The sequence below is a fragment of the Vulpes vulpes genome, chromosome 6 (genome assembly GCF_048418805.1).
Source record: "Vulpes vulpes isolate BD-2025 chromosome 6, VulVul3, whole genome shotgun sequence".
Taxonomy (NCBI): Eukaryota; Metazoa; Chordata; class Mammalia; order Carnivora; family Canidae; genus Vulpes; species Vulpes vulpes.
Genome location: NC_132785.1, coordinates 83,655,279 through 83,667,219, shown reverse-complemented (window position 1 = coordinate 83,667,219; position 11,941 = coordinate 83,655,279). Strand labels below are relative to the sequence as shown.

Here is an 11,941-nt window from a genome sequence, read left to right as displayed (position 1 = left end):
TGGGACCAAGTCCCAGGTCGGGCTCCTGGCTCAGCAGAGAGCCAACTTCTCCCTCAATCCCCCTGCTCATGCTCTCTCTTGTATCTTTCTATCTCAAATACATAACATCGTAAAGCTTTTTTCTAAAGCTTTAGAAGCTCTTTAATATTTTATTTATTTTAAAAGGAGACCACGCACACAGGTTGGGGGGGGGCAGGAAGAAGAAACAATCTTAAGCAGACTCCCCACTGAGCACAAAGCCTCATGTGGGGCTCCATCTCACGACTGAGATATCAACATGAGTCGAAATCAAGAGTTGGACGCTCAACCAACTGAGCCACCCAGGCGCCCCTCCTCTTAAAAAAATCTTTAAATGTTTCTGTATAATGAGAAAACAAGCACAGAAACTGAGGAAGCAAAAAGCTAAATGGTTTAATCCTGGCAAGAAGATAACTAAGTTCAAAAAAAGTATACTTAAACCAATAAACCACTAATCATGATTAATAAAGTTGATATTGTTAGGTGATCCACCTCCTCCCCCCCAATAAATTAATAACAATTCATTGAGGAATCTTCAGTTTTATTACAAAAATGAAGATGATCAGTTTGATCAAAATGAAAGCTTGCTCACAAGTTTTACATGAATATTCTAAATACAAAGTCTCCTGAAACAGCTTACTTTTGATATGACTTTCATTTTTTAAAAGGGATGCAAACATTCCTTTTCATTTATAATCTCTATCCCAAGACATAGTATTTAATAGTGTATCTTTTCTGCAGTTAGATCCAAATTCACAAGGATAATTGAAACAGACAAAACCTTGTCATCAAAGTTTAAAAATCCATTTTTTTTTACAGAGGTAAATCCTTAATAACCAGCCCTTATGTATTTTCAGAATCTTGTACTACACTGACATGATTTACAGTCAGTTATTTTTTTTCCTACCCCTTAAGGCTACAAAACTCTGTTGCAAATGCATTGCAAAAGAATTCTAGACCACTTAATGCAAAAATCAAAAAAATAGTTCTCCAATAAAAAGTAAATTTTATAAATGGTAGGAAATAGTATCTGTGGTAAGCTAATAAGTGACATTTCTTCCCCTATTACTAAACAAATCATGTTACACAGAAACAGGAAGACAAGTTATCAAATACAACAAGCTTATGCTATGTTTACATCCCTCATTAAAAAAAAATAATTTCATATCTTTCACAAATTCCATCTGATACATTTTCTCATCAGGTTGGAGGGGGAGGGTAATACTGTCCATAATTCCAAGGATTCTGATAATTGTACTGAAAGGAAAAAGCACACATGTTAGCATGCTAGAACTGGCTGAGTTCTATTTATAAAAGTAATTAAAGAGGATATGTTTAAGAAAACAAGCATGTGTTCACTGCTAAAATTCTAAGACTTAACCACAAAAGACAATTATACAGTCTAGAATAGAAGTAGTTGTTTAAAAAAAAAAAACTCTTAATTTATGCTTTTCTAATAACATCTATGCACAAAGAATTCAATTATGTGAACTCACTTGATACCAGGCACTATAATTATATGCAGCTTGATTTGCCTGTAAATCACCATCAATCATCTGTGTAGATGATGAACTTGTATCTTCTGTATGAGCTTTCTTTTCCTCTGGTTCTTCTGATCTAAATAAAAGGACAAAAAAGAAACTTTCAAAATTCCAACAGGTAAGTATTTTTAAGACAAATGGGTGAATGGGTACATTTATATCTATGTACATTTGTTTTAGTAAAGTTCTTAACCACTCAGTTTTGTATGATTTTTTTTCAAATCGTGAATATAAACTATTTAAATTACCATAATATGAAATGAAGTGTCTTTTAAGCATCCCTTCCCAATTCAAGGAGTTACATACCCATTTTCTGCTTTCCTTTTTAAAGAATCCTGTTCTTTTAGAAGTGTCTGATGTTCATCATAAGCATTCAGAAGCCTGAAAGGAAAAAAAATCCTCTAGAATATACAAAAATCAAACTGTTAAATTCATAAAGTTTTGGACTTATTTCCACTTGGAAATAAAAATATGTTGCAATGAACATTGATTTTTTTTTTTTTTTTTTTTTTTTTTTTTTTTGGTGAGATGAACCAGTAAGCAAACCTCCCAGCTAGCTACTTTTCCAATGTATTTCCTTTGGGAAACCACTACTCTGCACTTTCCTTCTCAGACCATGTGATTCAAAATGAGGCTTCAGGGGTTCAGGACTGGCCAGTACTATATACCCTGACCAAGAATTGGTTTAGCGTGAGCCTATGACCCAAACCAAAACGTTTAGTCAGTCCTGGGATTTTTGAGCTACTAGAAAATGCCTGTTCTCTATACTACAGTTGGCTGAAGCTGATGGGATATTGGTCAAGAGCTATCTTTGGGATCATTTCTAACACATGTGGAACACCTGCCTAGGAAATTATTATATAACTAAGATAGTGATCTTGAGAATGTGTTTTTGTCCATGGCAAAAGAGTCCTGACCATTTTGTAATTTACATATTTTTGAGATCTAATTTAACAATGCTTATTAAAGATCCTTGATATCAGGATAAAATATATTTAAACTTTGGCCATATGATAAACTGAATTAAAACGAATACAAAACTACAATATAAAAAAAAAACTACAATATAACTGTTATCACTGATTAAAAAGATAATTTTCAGGAGGCACCTGCGTGACACAGTTTATTAAGCATCCAATTCGTGGTTTCAGCTCAGGTCATGCTCTCTGGGTTGTAAGATCAAGCCATGTGTCGGGATGTGTGCTCAGCACAAAGTCTGCTTAAGACTCTCTCCCCTTCCCTCTGCCCCTCTCCCCTGCATGCTCTCTTTCTCAAATAAATCTTTTTTTTTTTTTTAAGAACTTATTAAATAAAAACATTCTAACATGATATGTGTATTAAGTCTCACCTGGAACTCAGAACTTCAAAAACGATGTCACTTGAAGCCAAACTGACTGTAAAATCCTAAAGATTGTTTTCCTTTTACCATTTTCTGAAATATTTTTTTATAAAGACAAATGGCCTTATTTTTAAGGTAATCATAAACTTGAACACAGATAATTAACATTTCTGAGGAATGACCATTAACACTTTACATGCATATACAACTTCCCTGAGCAGCCTGCATACATACACATCTAATAACAACCAGTAACTCTATTCCAAAATGTTTAAGACACTATAAAATTGTTAATACCAGCAATCTCTGGTTAAAGTGTTTACTCATCAAGCACTTTAAATGTACTAATTTTTTTAAGGCTTTTAACAACCTGTGCATTAGGTGCTGAGAGATTCAATCATAACATGAGAAAATTTGAAAACTGAGAAATACACAAATAGTGACACAGTTAAGATTTAAGCGTGTATTTGTCTGAATTAAACCAATTCTTACCAATACATTATACTGCTACCTTAACTTCTAAGCTCATTTATTTTTCAGTCAATTCTTTTCAAAATCTCAACTATAAAAATCTTAAGACCTGATATGCAAAACCTCTGTATTTTGAGGGGCCTAACTGGCATCTTTGTGTTACGACTCAGATTTGTCCACATATTACTGCCAAATTTAAGTATGTCATTTAATTTCAGTCAAAACTCGAATAGCTTCCTACCATCAGTTGTGGTACTGCTTAACTTCCACCATTTTATCCTCTGTCAGAATCCAGTAACTAAACGAAGCCTCATCTCCTCTTCGAAGGATGACAAATCCATTCTGATCCGCAGAAATCACAGCCTTAACAGTACCACCTCATATACCTAACATATTTCCTCTGATCATCAAACCACCCAACTAGACTAAAACCTAGAATTAAATTCCCATTTCTTTTGTGTACTTTCTTCAGTACAAAACAAAGACACTAAATATACAGCCCACGTGGTTAGAAGCACAGACTCTGAAGCAAATTCTAATCCCAGTTGCACAATGTAATAAGAGCTAACTGACCTTGGAAAAACTTCTAATCTCTTTAAGCCTCTCTTCACCTATTAAAAGAACAATACCAACAAACAACAAAACAGTATCTATACTTTCATTAGACTGTTCCATATTTTACACTAGATAATTCATATAACAGATTTAATATGTCAAGCACATATATACAATTGTATTAAAAATTATGTTAAAATGTTTTTTAGTTTAACTAAAACTTTACTCAGCCATCAAAAATGTATACAAACATATGTAAAACAGCCACATAAATAATCCTCATTTTATCAAGAACTGTTTTCGATGGAAATCACTCTATATTAGGGTAATTAGAAAAGAGACAAGAACTGGGATAAGTTCCCTACTAGAATCAGTTAAGAATGAAACAGCAGCAATACTCTAATCAATACTTCTATTTTGCAAAAATAAATCATAAGCTTTTTTTCCAAATGCCCTAGAGTAAAATCCTTCTGCTACCCTCAACTTTCAGCTTCTTAAAATGTATGAAAATGAGTTCATTAGGCATGATTTGTGCAACCAGATCTATTTTCTCTGATCAGAAATAAAGCAGCATCCCTATCTCTGATTAATCCCATCTACCTTTCATGGCCTATATACTGTTTGTGTTTTAGGGTTCAATCCTTGATCCATTTCTTTTTTTCATGGAATTACTGCTTCCTGCCATCTCTCATTGTTTACATTACCATGCTAAAATTTTGAAAACAATTTTGAAGGAAACACAAACCATATATCCTGTTAAACACATACATATTTGCAAAATTGAATTACCCCCCCATATATTTAAGGAAAAAATAACCTAGACACACATCTTAAATTTAACAATATATTAATTTGTACTGATCATCAAACTCTCATCCAAAATTATCAATGCTCATTTACTATACAAATAGATAATATATAATTAAGATCTTACTTATTAACATCTGAACCAAAATCTTCAAGAAACTCCACTTTTCTCTGAGAAAATGTAATTCTCATTTTAATAGGTAATGAACCATGTACAGCTTTGTCAAAACAATTTAGGATATTTTCTTCATTTTGTTTGAGGTCACCACTATATTCCATTTCAAGTAAATTGAGGTATAACTTTGTATTTTCCTGTGTAAAAAGCAGTATCAATTAATAATATTTCTAAGATACTTTCATTAGAATATATACTTAAAATGCCTTCATTTTAATGTCTAAATTTGAAAAGAAAATCATATTAAAATGTAACACACTAAATGTTTTGAGCATACATCAAAACAGGTGAAAAAAACATTAGCACATTGATAAGTAAGGACATCATCCTAGTATCTCCCAAACAATGCAAACTGTTAAATACCTGTAAGTTAAAAGCCTATATCCTACCTTGGGTTTAATGAGCCTTGGCCTACCAGGCCAAATATAAAATAAGCATCAAAAAATGGTTTCTACAGTTCCCAGTAATTTAAATTTTTACAACTATAATCATCTTAAACTGCAGCTGGAAACACACTGTTACAAACCTGTGTCTTGGGTGACTGGGTGATGGGCACTGAGGGAGGCACTTGATGTGATAAGCACTGGGTGATATGCTATATGTTGGCAAACTGAACTTCAATTAAAAAATAATAAAAATAGGGATCCCTGGGTGGCGCAGCGGTTTGGCGCCTGCCTTTGGCCTAGGGCGCGATCCTGGAGACCCAGGATCGAATCCCACGTCGGGCTCCCGGTGCATGGAGCCTGCTTCTCCCTCTGCCTGTGTCTCTGCCTCTCTCTCTATCTCTCTGTGACTATCATGAATAAATAAAAAAAAATTAAAAAAAAAATAATAATAATAATAAAAATAAATAAAAATAAAAAAATAAATAATAAAATAAAAAATAAGCCTGTGTCTTAAACAGCCCTGGCATTAGCTTAAAATCTAAAAAAGTGAAAAATATAAAAAACACTGGCTTTAACCGACTGATAAAGTGAAATATTTTGGAGGAGAATCTCACTGTTATAGTTGTTTATAAGGTATTCTCTCTCCCACGCTCTCTACCTACAATAATCAGTAAATTTGCTATAAAATTTCTCAACATGAGGGAAATATAAAGTGTCACAATGTCTGCAACACTTTTTAATCCAAGAATCTTAATTTTCTCAACCTTTTAATTCAAAACATTTTTTTCAAAACATTTTTAAACAATGGCAACATCAGTTTAGAGGGACTGCTGTCTTCATGTAGTAATAAAATATATTACATACAGAGCAAATCTTTCATCACAGTTGCCAAAATGAGAAAACAAACAACGGCCATTGTTTTGTTTTGTTTATGGAAGATATTCTAAAATACGAATACTTACTTTGTCTCTTTCGATTGCTTCCAAAAGCACCTTTCTTGATTTGGGAAGGTTTTTTTGTATTTTAAAAAGATGTCGGGCTAGTTTGATAGCATAAAATGATGATTCATTATTTGATTTGGCATTCTTAATGGCATCCTGAAGCAAATGTTCAGCTTCTTCCATATTTCCGTGCCGTCGTTCTAAACTTACTCTTCTCAAACGAACCATTGCCAGTCCTAGAACACATTCTTCAAATGTTCTCAAGATATTCCTGGCTTCATTAATATTACCTAGAAATGTTAATTAAATGTTTATGCTTTTGTTTAAACCTCTGAGATATCCTTTATGCAACAAGGTACTGGCAAATGACAGTCCACAGGCTAAATTCAGCCCTCTGCCTGTTTTTTTATTTAAAACTGAAAAGAGCCACGCTCATTTGTTTATTATCTATAGATGCTTTGGGGATATAATGGCAGAGTCATCAGAAAAGAGAGCAATGGCCTGTAAAGCCTAAAGAATTTACTATCTGGCCCTTTACAGAAAAAAGCTTATTGACCTCTGCTTTACACCATCCCAAGACTCAACTCCTTTAACTTTATCCTGAAGTAACTTAAAATCCAAAAAATATCAACTGAGTTTCCTCATTCTTACCCTGCTGTTCCTCAAAAGCTGCCCAAAGCATATGCACCATGGGTTTCTTTGGGAGATGGATAGTGCAAGCTCTGCTGAAGACATGCCTCACTCCTTCAATGCTATGGTTTTCCATGTACTTGGCATACTACATACAGAAACAGAGGAAATACTGAATAATTTACAGTTGAACAAGCCATTAAATATGTGACAGAACGATAAAATTCTATTTGTAAACCCATTCAGCACCTTTATTGAACCACTAGACTAGTTTCTGTAAGGAAGGACGAAGAGAGGCAACGAGGTTGGCATATGCAGCAGTCAAATCTGGTTGCAAGCAGACCATCTCCTAATGCAACAGATATAGTTATATGAACAACATTCAACAGAAGTACAAAAAAGGTTAGTCACTAGATCAATGTTTATAATATGTTCAAGTTTCAGAGCATCTAATTTTCTTACCTTAATCCAAAACTCCTCATAGAGGGCACATGATATGACACATCTTTCAAAGAGAACCACAACTCGTTCATGAGTCCCATTTTCAATTTCAAATTCTAAGTATTCTTTCCAGTTTTTTAGTTGTGCCTTTTCCAATGGTTTCACGTGAAAATAAGGTCTTTTAATCTGTAATAAAAGTACGGTAGGAAAAAAAAAAGTATGACATAGGAATGAAAGTAAATCAATACCAACACCAGAAAATGCATCAACATATAACAATACAAATTATCTAAATTATGTGTGTAATTATGGTGAGCCAAAAAATTTTAATCACCATATTTCGTGATCAAAACTTTTAAAATTAAAATTTTTAAGGCTTTACAAACTGAAGAAATAGAATGTATTTTCCATTTATTTAGTAACTGTAATGGCACTACAAAATTTCCTTTATGTTGAGGAAATTTTTTCCTTTGTTGAGTATTTTAAAACTGAACAATTATACTATATAACAGGTAGCAGACCAGTAGTTGCCTAGCACTAGGAGTGGGGTGAGGGTTACCAAATGAAAAGGGGCCAAAGGAACTTTCTGAGATAACAGACTAGTTCCATATCCTGATTGCTGTGATGCACTGTAATGTGCATATACATGTCGAACCGCATAGCCAGTCACAAAAATACCACATACTGTAATGATTCCACTCATATGAAAGGCCAGAACAGGAAAATCTATAGAAACAGAAAGGTTGGTGCTACCTTAGGACTGGGAATGAGAGGTAGAACAGACAGGTGAGGGAGTAGAGGAATGACAGCTAAAAGGTAAGGGGTTTCTTTGTAAGGTGATAATGTTCCAAAATGGACCACAGTGATGGCTGTATGTATCTGTGAATACACTAAAAAACTACTGAAATTGTATACTTTAAATGGATAAACTATATGGTAAGTGAATTCTTTCTCAATAAAGCTGTTTAAAAAACAAATTAAGAACTAGAATCTGTGGAGGGAAACCCTCATTTTACTACAGTATTTTACATCTAAAATGGGTGCATCTGTGTACCTAAAGTATGAACTCAAGTTGATTTTAAAAACTGACTGTAATAAAATGTTCAGATTAAATAGGTATATTCCAACTCAAGTAAATCTGAATTCATTCTATGAGATTCTAAAATTGACAATGGAAAATGATAAAATTGATTATGGGAAATGAATAACGCTAGAGGTAAATGGGGCAAAAATCTTAAGTTATTACTTGAACAAAAAAAAAGTAGTAGAGACATTATTCAAAACTGAAAGAAAAACACATTATTCCTATCTTTATATTTTGAAGCCTATTACAAAACAAAAACACTTACACCTTCTTCAAATGTCCACCTTTTACTAACTTCATGCTCATTATAATTAAACATTTCTTGATGAATTTCAATGATTCTATGTCTCATGTTTTCTATTTCCGTAATTAGCTTGGGAAGAAAAAGAAAAAAATTTAAATCACACAACTTATATACTGAAATTTTTCATATTATTGCTTACATTTAAGTATTATCCACATCTACTTTAAAATCTTAGAATAGTGTTAAGTTTTAAACTGTTAACAATTATGTGCAAAGTACAATTAACAATACTAAAATTTATAACAGAATTTCCTAATAAACCACTCTCTGTGTGTGTTTGTGTTTAATAGGGGACTAGTAGATCATCACACAGACAAAATGTCCCTTTTAAGCTATTTCCAGGTATCTCTCATAGTAAAACAGATTCTCTTACCTTAAATCTGTATTTAAAACCACACTAAAGCTCAAGAATTCCCACTTGCCTTAATCAGAAACTAATTTTATATGAGCCACAAATCATTCAACACATGCAGTCAAGAAATACAAAGTCTAGTTTCTCATCCACTGAAGGATTCTTCAGTAAGTCTGGTTACCTTTGCTGGATCAGTAATGTCTTCAATTCCCGATGGTAGATCATCACCAGGAGGACCATCATCACCACTATGTCCATTTACAGAAGCTAATTCCCTTCGCAGCTGAATAAACTGTTCGCCAGTTAGAAGATCTCTAGGCAAGTTATTCTGTACATGTTCTTTAAATCTAAGAGAAGACAATAAAAATAAATGCCCTATATATGAAGCATAATTTTAGATCCCATGTTCAATTCCTACTACATATTTCTTTTCCAAAAAAACTCTGATTTAAAACACCAAAGTCTCCTTTTTTATAGTAAAAACCTACCACTTGATGAAACAATCTATAGACATCTTCATTTCTTTCATTCCTTTGCAGTAGAATGGAGAAGGCCTGGAGAGCATAAATTCAAATTCTAATTCTCTCCATTATTAGTTATTTGACCTAAAGGAAGTTTTTCCCTCTTTAAGTCTTAGTTTTCTCATGTGTAAAATGGCACAATACTATTTTGCAAAATGACTTTAAAATTAAATATAATCCCTATGTAAAATATAAATGATCATTTGTAAATGATCAACGAATGTTTGCAGTTCCTTCCCCACCTCCTAATTACCCCTTAATCTGTGTCTGTGCCAAACACTCCAAAGAAATTGCCCTAATTAAAGTCACCCAGTGCCTCTTACATGCAAAACTAAAATGGACACCTGTTTCATAGAACAGTCTATACCCTACGAATGTCTTCACTACTTAAGACCTTTAGCCATGCTTTCTTTTTGGAACCTTCTTAATCCTTGGCTCTGAGTTACATTTCTCTTGGTTTTCCTCCAAGCCTTTGACCAATCCTTGATCTCTGAGAATTCTCCCTTCCTATCAGCCTCTAAATGTTACAACTGCCAAGGATTCCACTTAGCATTTTGTTCTCAACTATTTTCATTTCCTTCCCAACCCATCTAATTAATACAAAAATAATAAGCATACTATGATGACTCTCAAAACTTTAACTCAAGCCCATACGGTTTTCCTCAATTCTAAATTAGTCTATCCAATTGCCAAAACTCTGCACAAGGAAATAGGTTAAACTAAGAGTGGTTTGAAAAACAGTCACTTCACTTTTACATACTTTATATATGTGTGTGTGTGTGTGTGTGTGTGTGTATATATATATATATGCAAATTTTAATCAAAAACACCAAGTTGAAGAGGTAAAACAGCTACACTATCTAAATTTGGAACCTTATGTATAATATCTTGAACTATATTATGTAATTTTTATGCACAAATCAACACCCTCAGCATTTCTAATCTTGATTAATGGTACTGCCAACCACTCAGTTTCTAAATCTCTTTGACCCTATTTATCACTTATATTCCATTGGGTACCAGGTCCTATTGATTCTACCTTCTAAATACATCTTCATGTCCTTCTCATTTTTCACTGGATAAACATAAACTGGGCTTGTAGTCTCTAGTATCACTATGTCCATCTCAACCCTAATACTATCAAGAATGTTATTAGAATGTAAACAAAAAAGGGATGCCTGGGTGGCTCAGTGGTTGAGCATCTGCCTTTGGCTCAGGGTGTGTTCCCATGGTCCTGGGATCGAGTCCTGCATCAGGCTCTCTGCATGGAGCCTGCTCCTTCCTCTGCCTATGTCTCTGCCTCCCTGTGTGTCTCTCATAAAGAAACAAATAATTTTTTAAAAGAAGTAAAAAAAAGAAACCAAAATAGCAAATATGATCACATCTCCCTCCTGCTACAATAACTTCTGTACATTTACCCTGCATTCAGGCTAAAATCCAATTCCTTAGATAGCCTTTCATATTCTGACCTAGACTGACTTCTTCTAATTATTAGACATACTTGTACATGTACCTTCTCTTCCAATCTTACAGGCTTTTCCCCAAGTTTCTTAAAACTGATTTCGGCTATTGACACCGCAATTTTCATGGATTTTAAGGCTCTCACAAATATATATAAATAATATTGGAATCTAATCTAGATTTTGCAGAATCAATGGATACAGAAGCTTAAACTTGATCCATTTTACCACTGGGACAGAAAAAATACAGACTGCCTTAATTAAAAAAAAATTAGGAAGTAATCTTCAAAAGCATAGTAAGAAAATGAACAGATTTATTATTCAGATAAATATTAAAACTCAAAACTGTTACGATACAAATAAAAAACTTTAAAAAAGATAAAATTCGGGATCCCTGGGTGGCGTAGCGGTTTGGCGCCTGCCTTTGGCCCAGGGCGCGATCCTGGAGACCCGGGATCGAATCCCACGTCGGGCTTCCAGTGCATGGAGCCTGCTTCTCCCTCTGCCTATGTCTCTGCCTCTCTCTCTCTCAATCTCTCTGTGACTATCATAAATAAATAAAAATTTAAAAAAAAAAAGGATAAAATTCCTAACTATTTACAGAGCACAAATTGACTACATTATCTAAGAAACTGTTTCAAATGGGGATAAAATATTAATACTAAGCAGTAATTTTTTTATCAGCCTTTCCTACTATAAAGCTAATTTATTCAATAAAGAATGGCTGAGTGTCTAATATGTATTGAGCCCTATTCCTTCATATTTAGGATAAAAAAGAATAAGCCTCAGAAACTGACAGATGTACAGAGTGGTATAGAAGAGACATAATTTCAAAGCAGTGTTATTAATGTTTAAATGTATGCTGGGGCACCTGGGTGATGCAGTCAGTTAAGCCTCCAGCCCTGGTTTCAGCTCA

The 11,941-nt window shown here is 33.7% G+C and overlaps 1 protein-coding gene and 1 non-coding gene across 7 annotated transcripts in view; both read right to left on the bottom strand.

Annotated features, from left to right (window-relative positions):
* Nucleotides 1-542: 542 nt before the first annotated feature.
* PRPF39 (pre-mRNA processing factor 39) overlaps nt 543-11,941 on the bottom strand; it is a 38,366-nt gene continuing 26,967 nt past the window's right edge. For all 6 annotated transcript variants that reach the window (XM_026000762.2, XM_026000763.2, XM_072761479.1 and 3 more), the window contains 9 exons: nt 9,226-9,391; nt 8,654-8,761; nt 7,326-7,490; nt 6,885-7,011; nt 6,255-6,523; nt 4,859-5,043; nt 1,866-1,940; nt 1,515-1,635; nt 543-1,275 (listed from right to left, as the gene is read on the bottom strand). In XM_026000762.2, coding sequence (XP_025856547.1) covers nt 1,219-1,275; nt 1,515-1,635; nt 1,866-1,940; nt 4,859-5,043; nt 6,255-6,523; nt 6,885-7,011; nt 7,326-7,490; nt 8,654-8,761; nt 9,226-9,391 — 1,273 coding nt within the window. In that variant the 3' untranslated portion in view covers nt 543-1,218. The remainder of the gene's footprint in view (nt 1,276-1,514; nt 1,636-1,865; nt 1,941-4,858; nt 5,044-6,254; nt 6,524-6,884; nt 7,012-7,325; nt 7,491-8,653; nt 8,762-9,225; nt 9,392-11,941) is intronic.
* LOC112921495 (small nucleolar RNA SNORD127) lies at nt 6,098-6,183 on the bottom strand. The gene has a single exon (XR_003235255.1). It is a non-coding gene; the product is annotated as a small nucleolar RNA SNORD127 (small nucleolar RNA).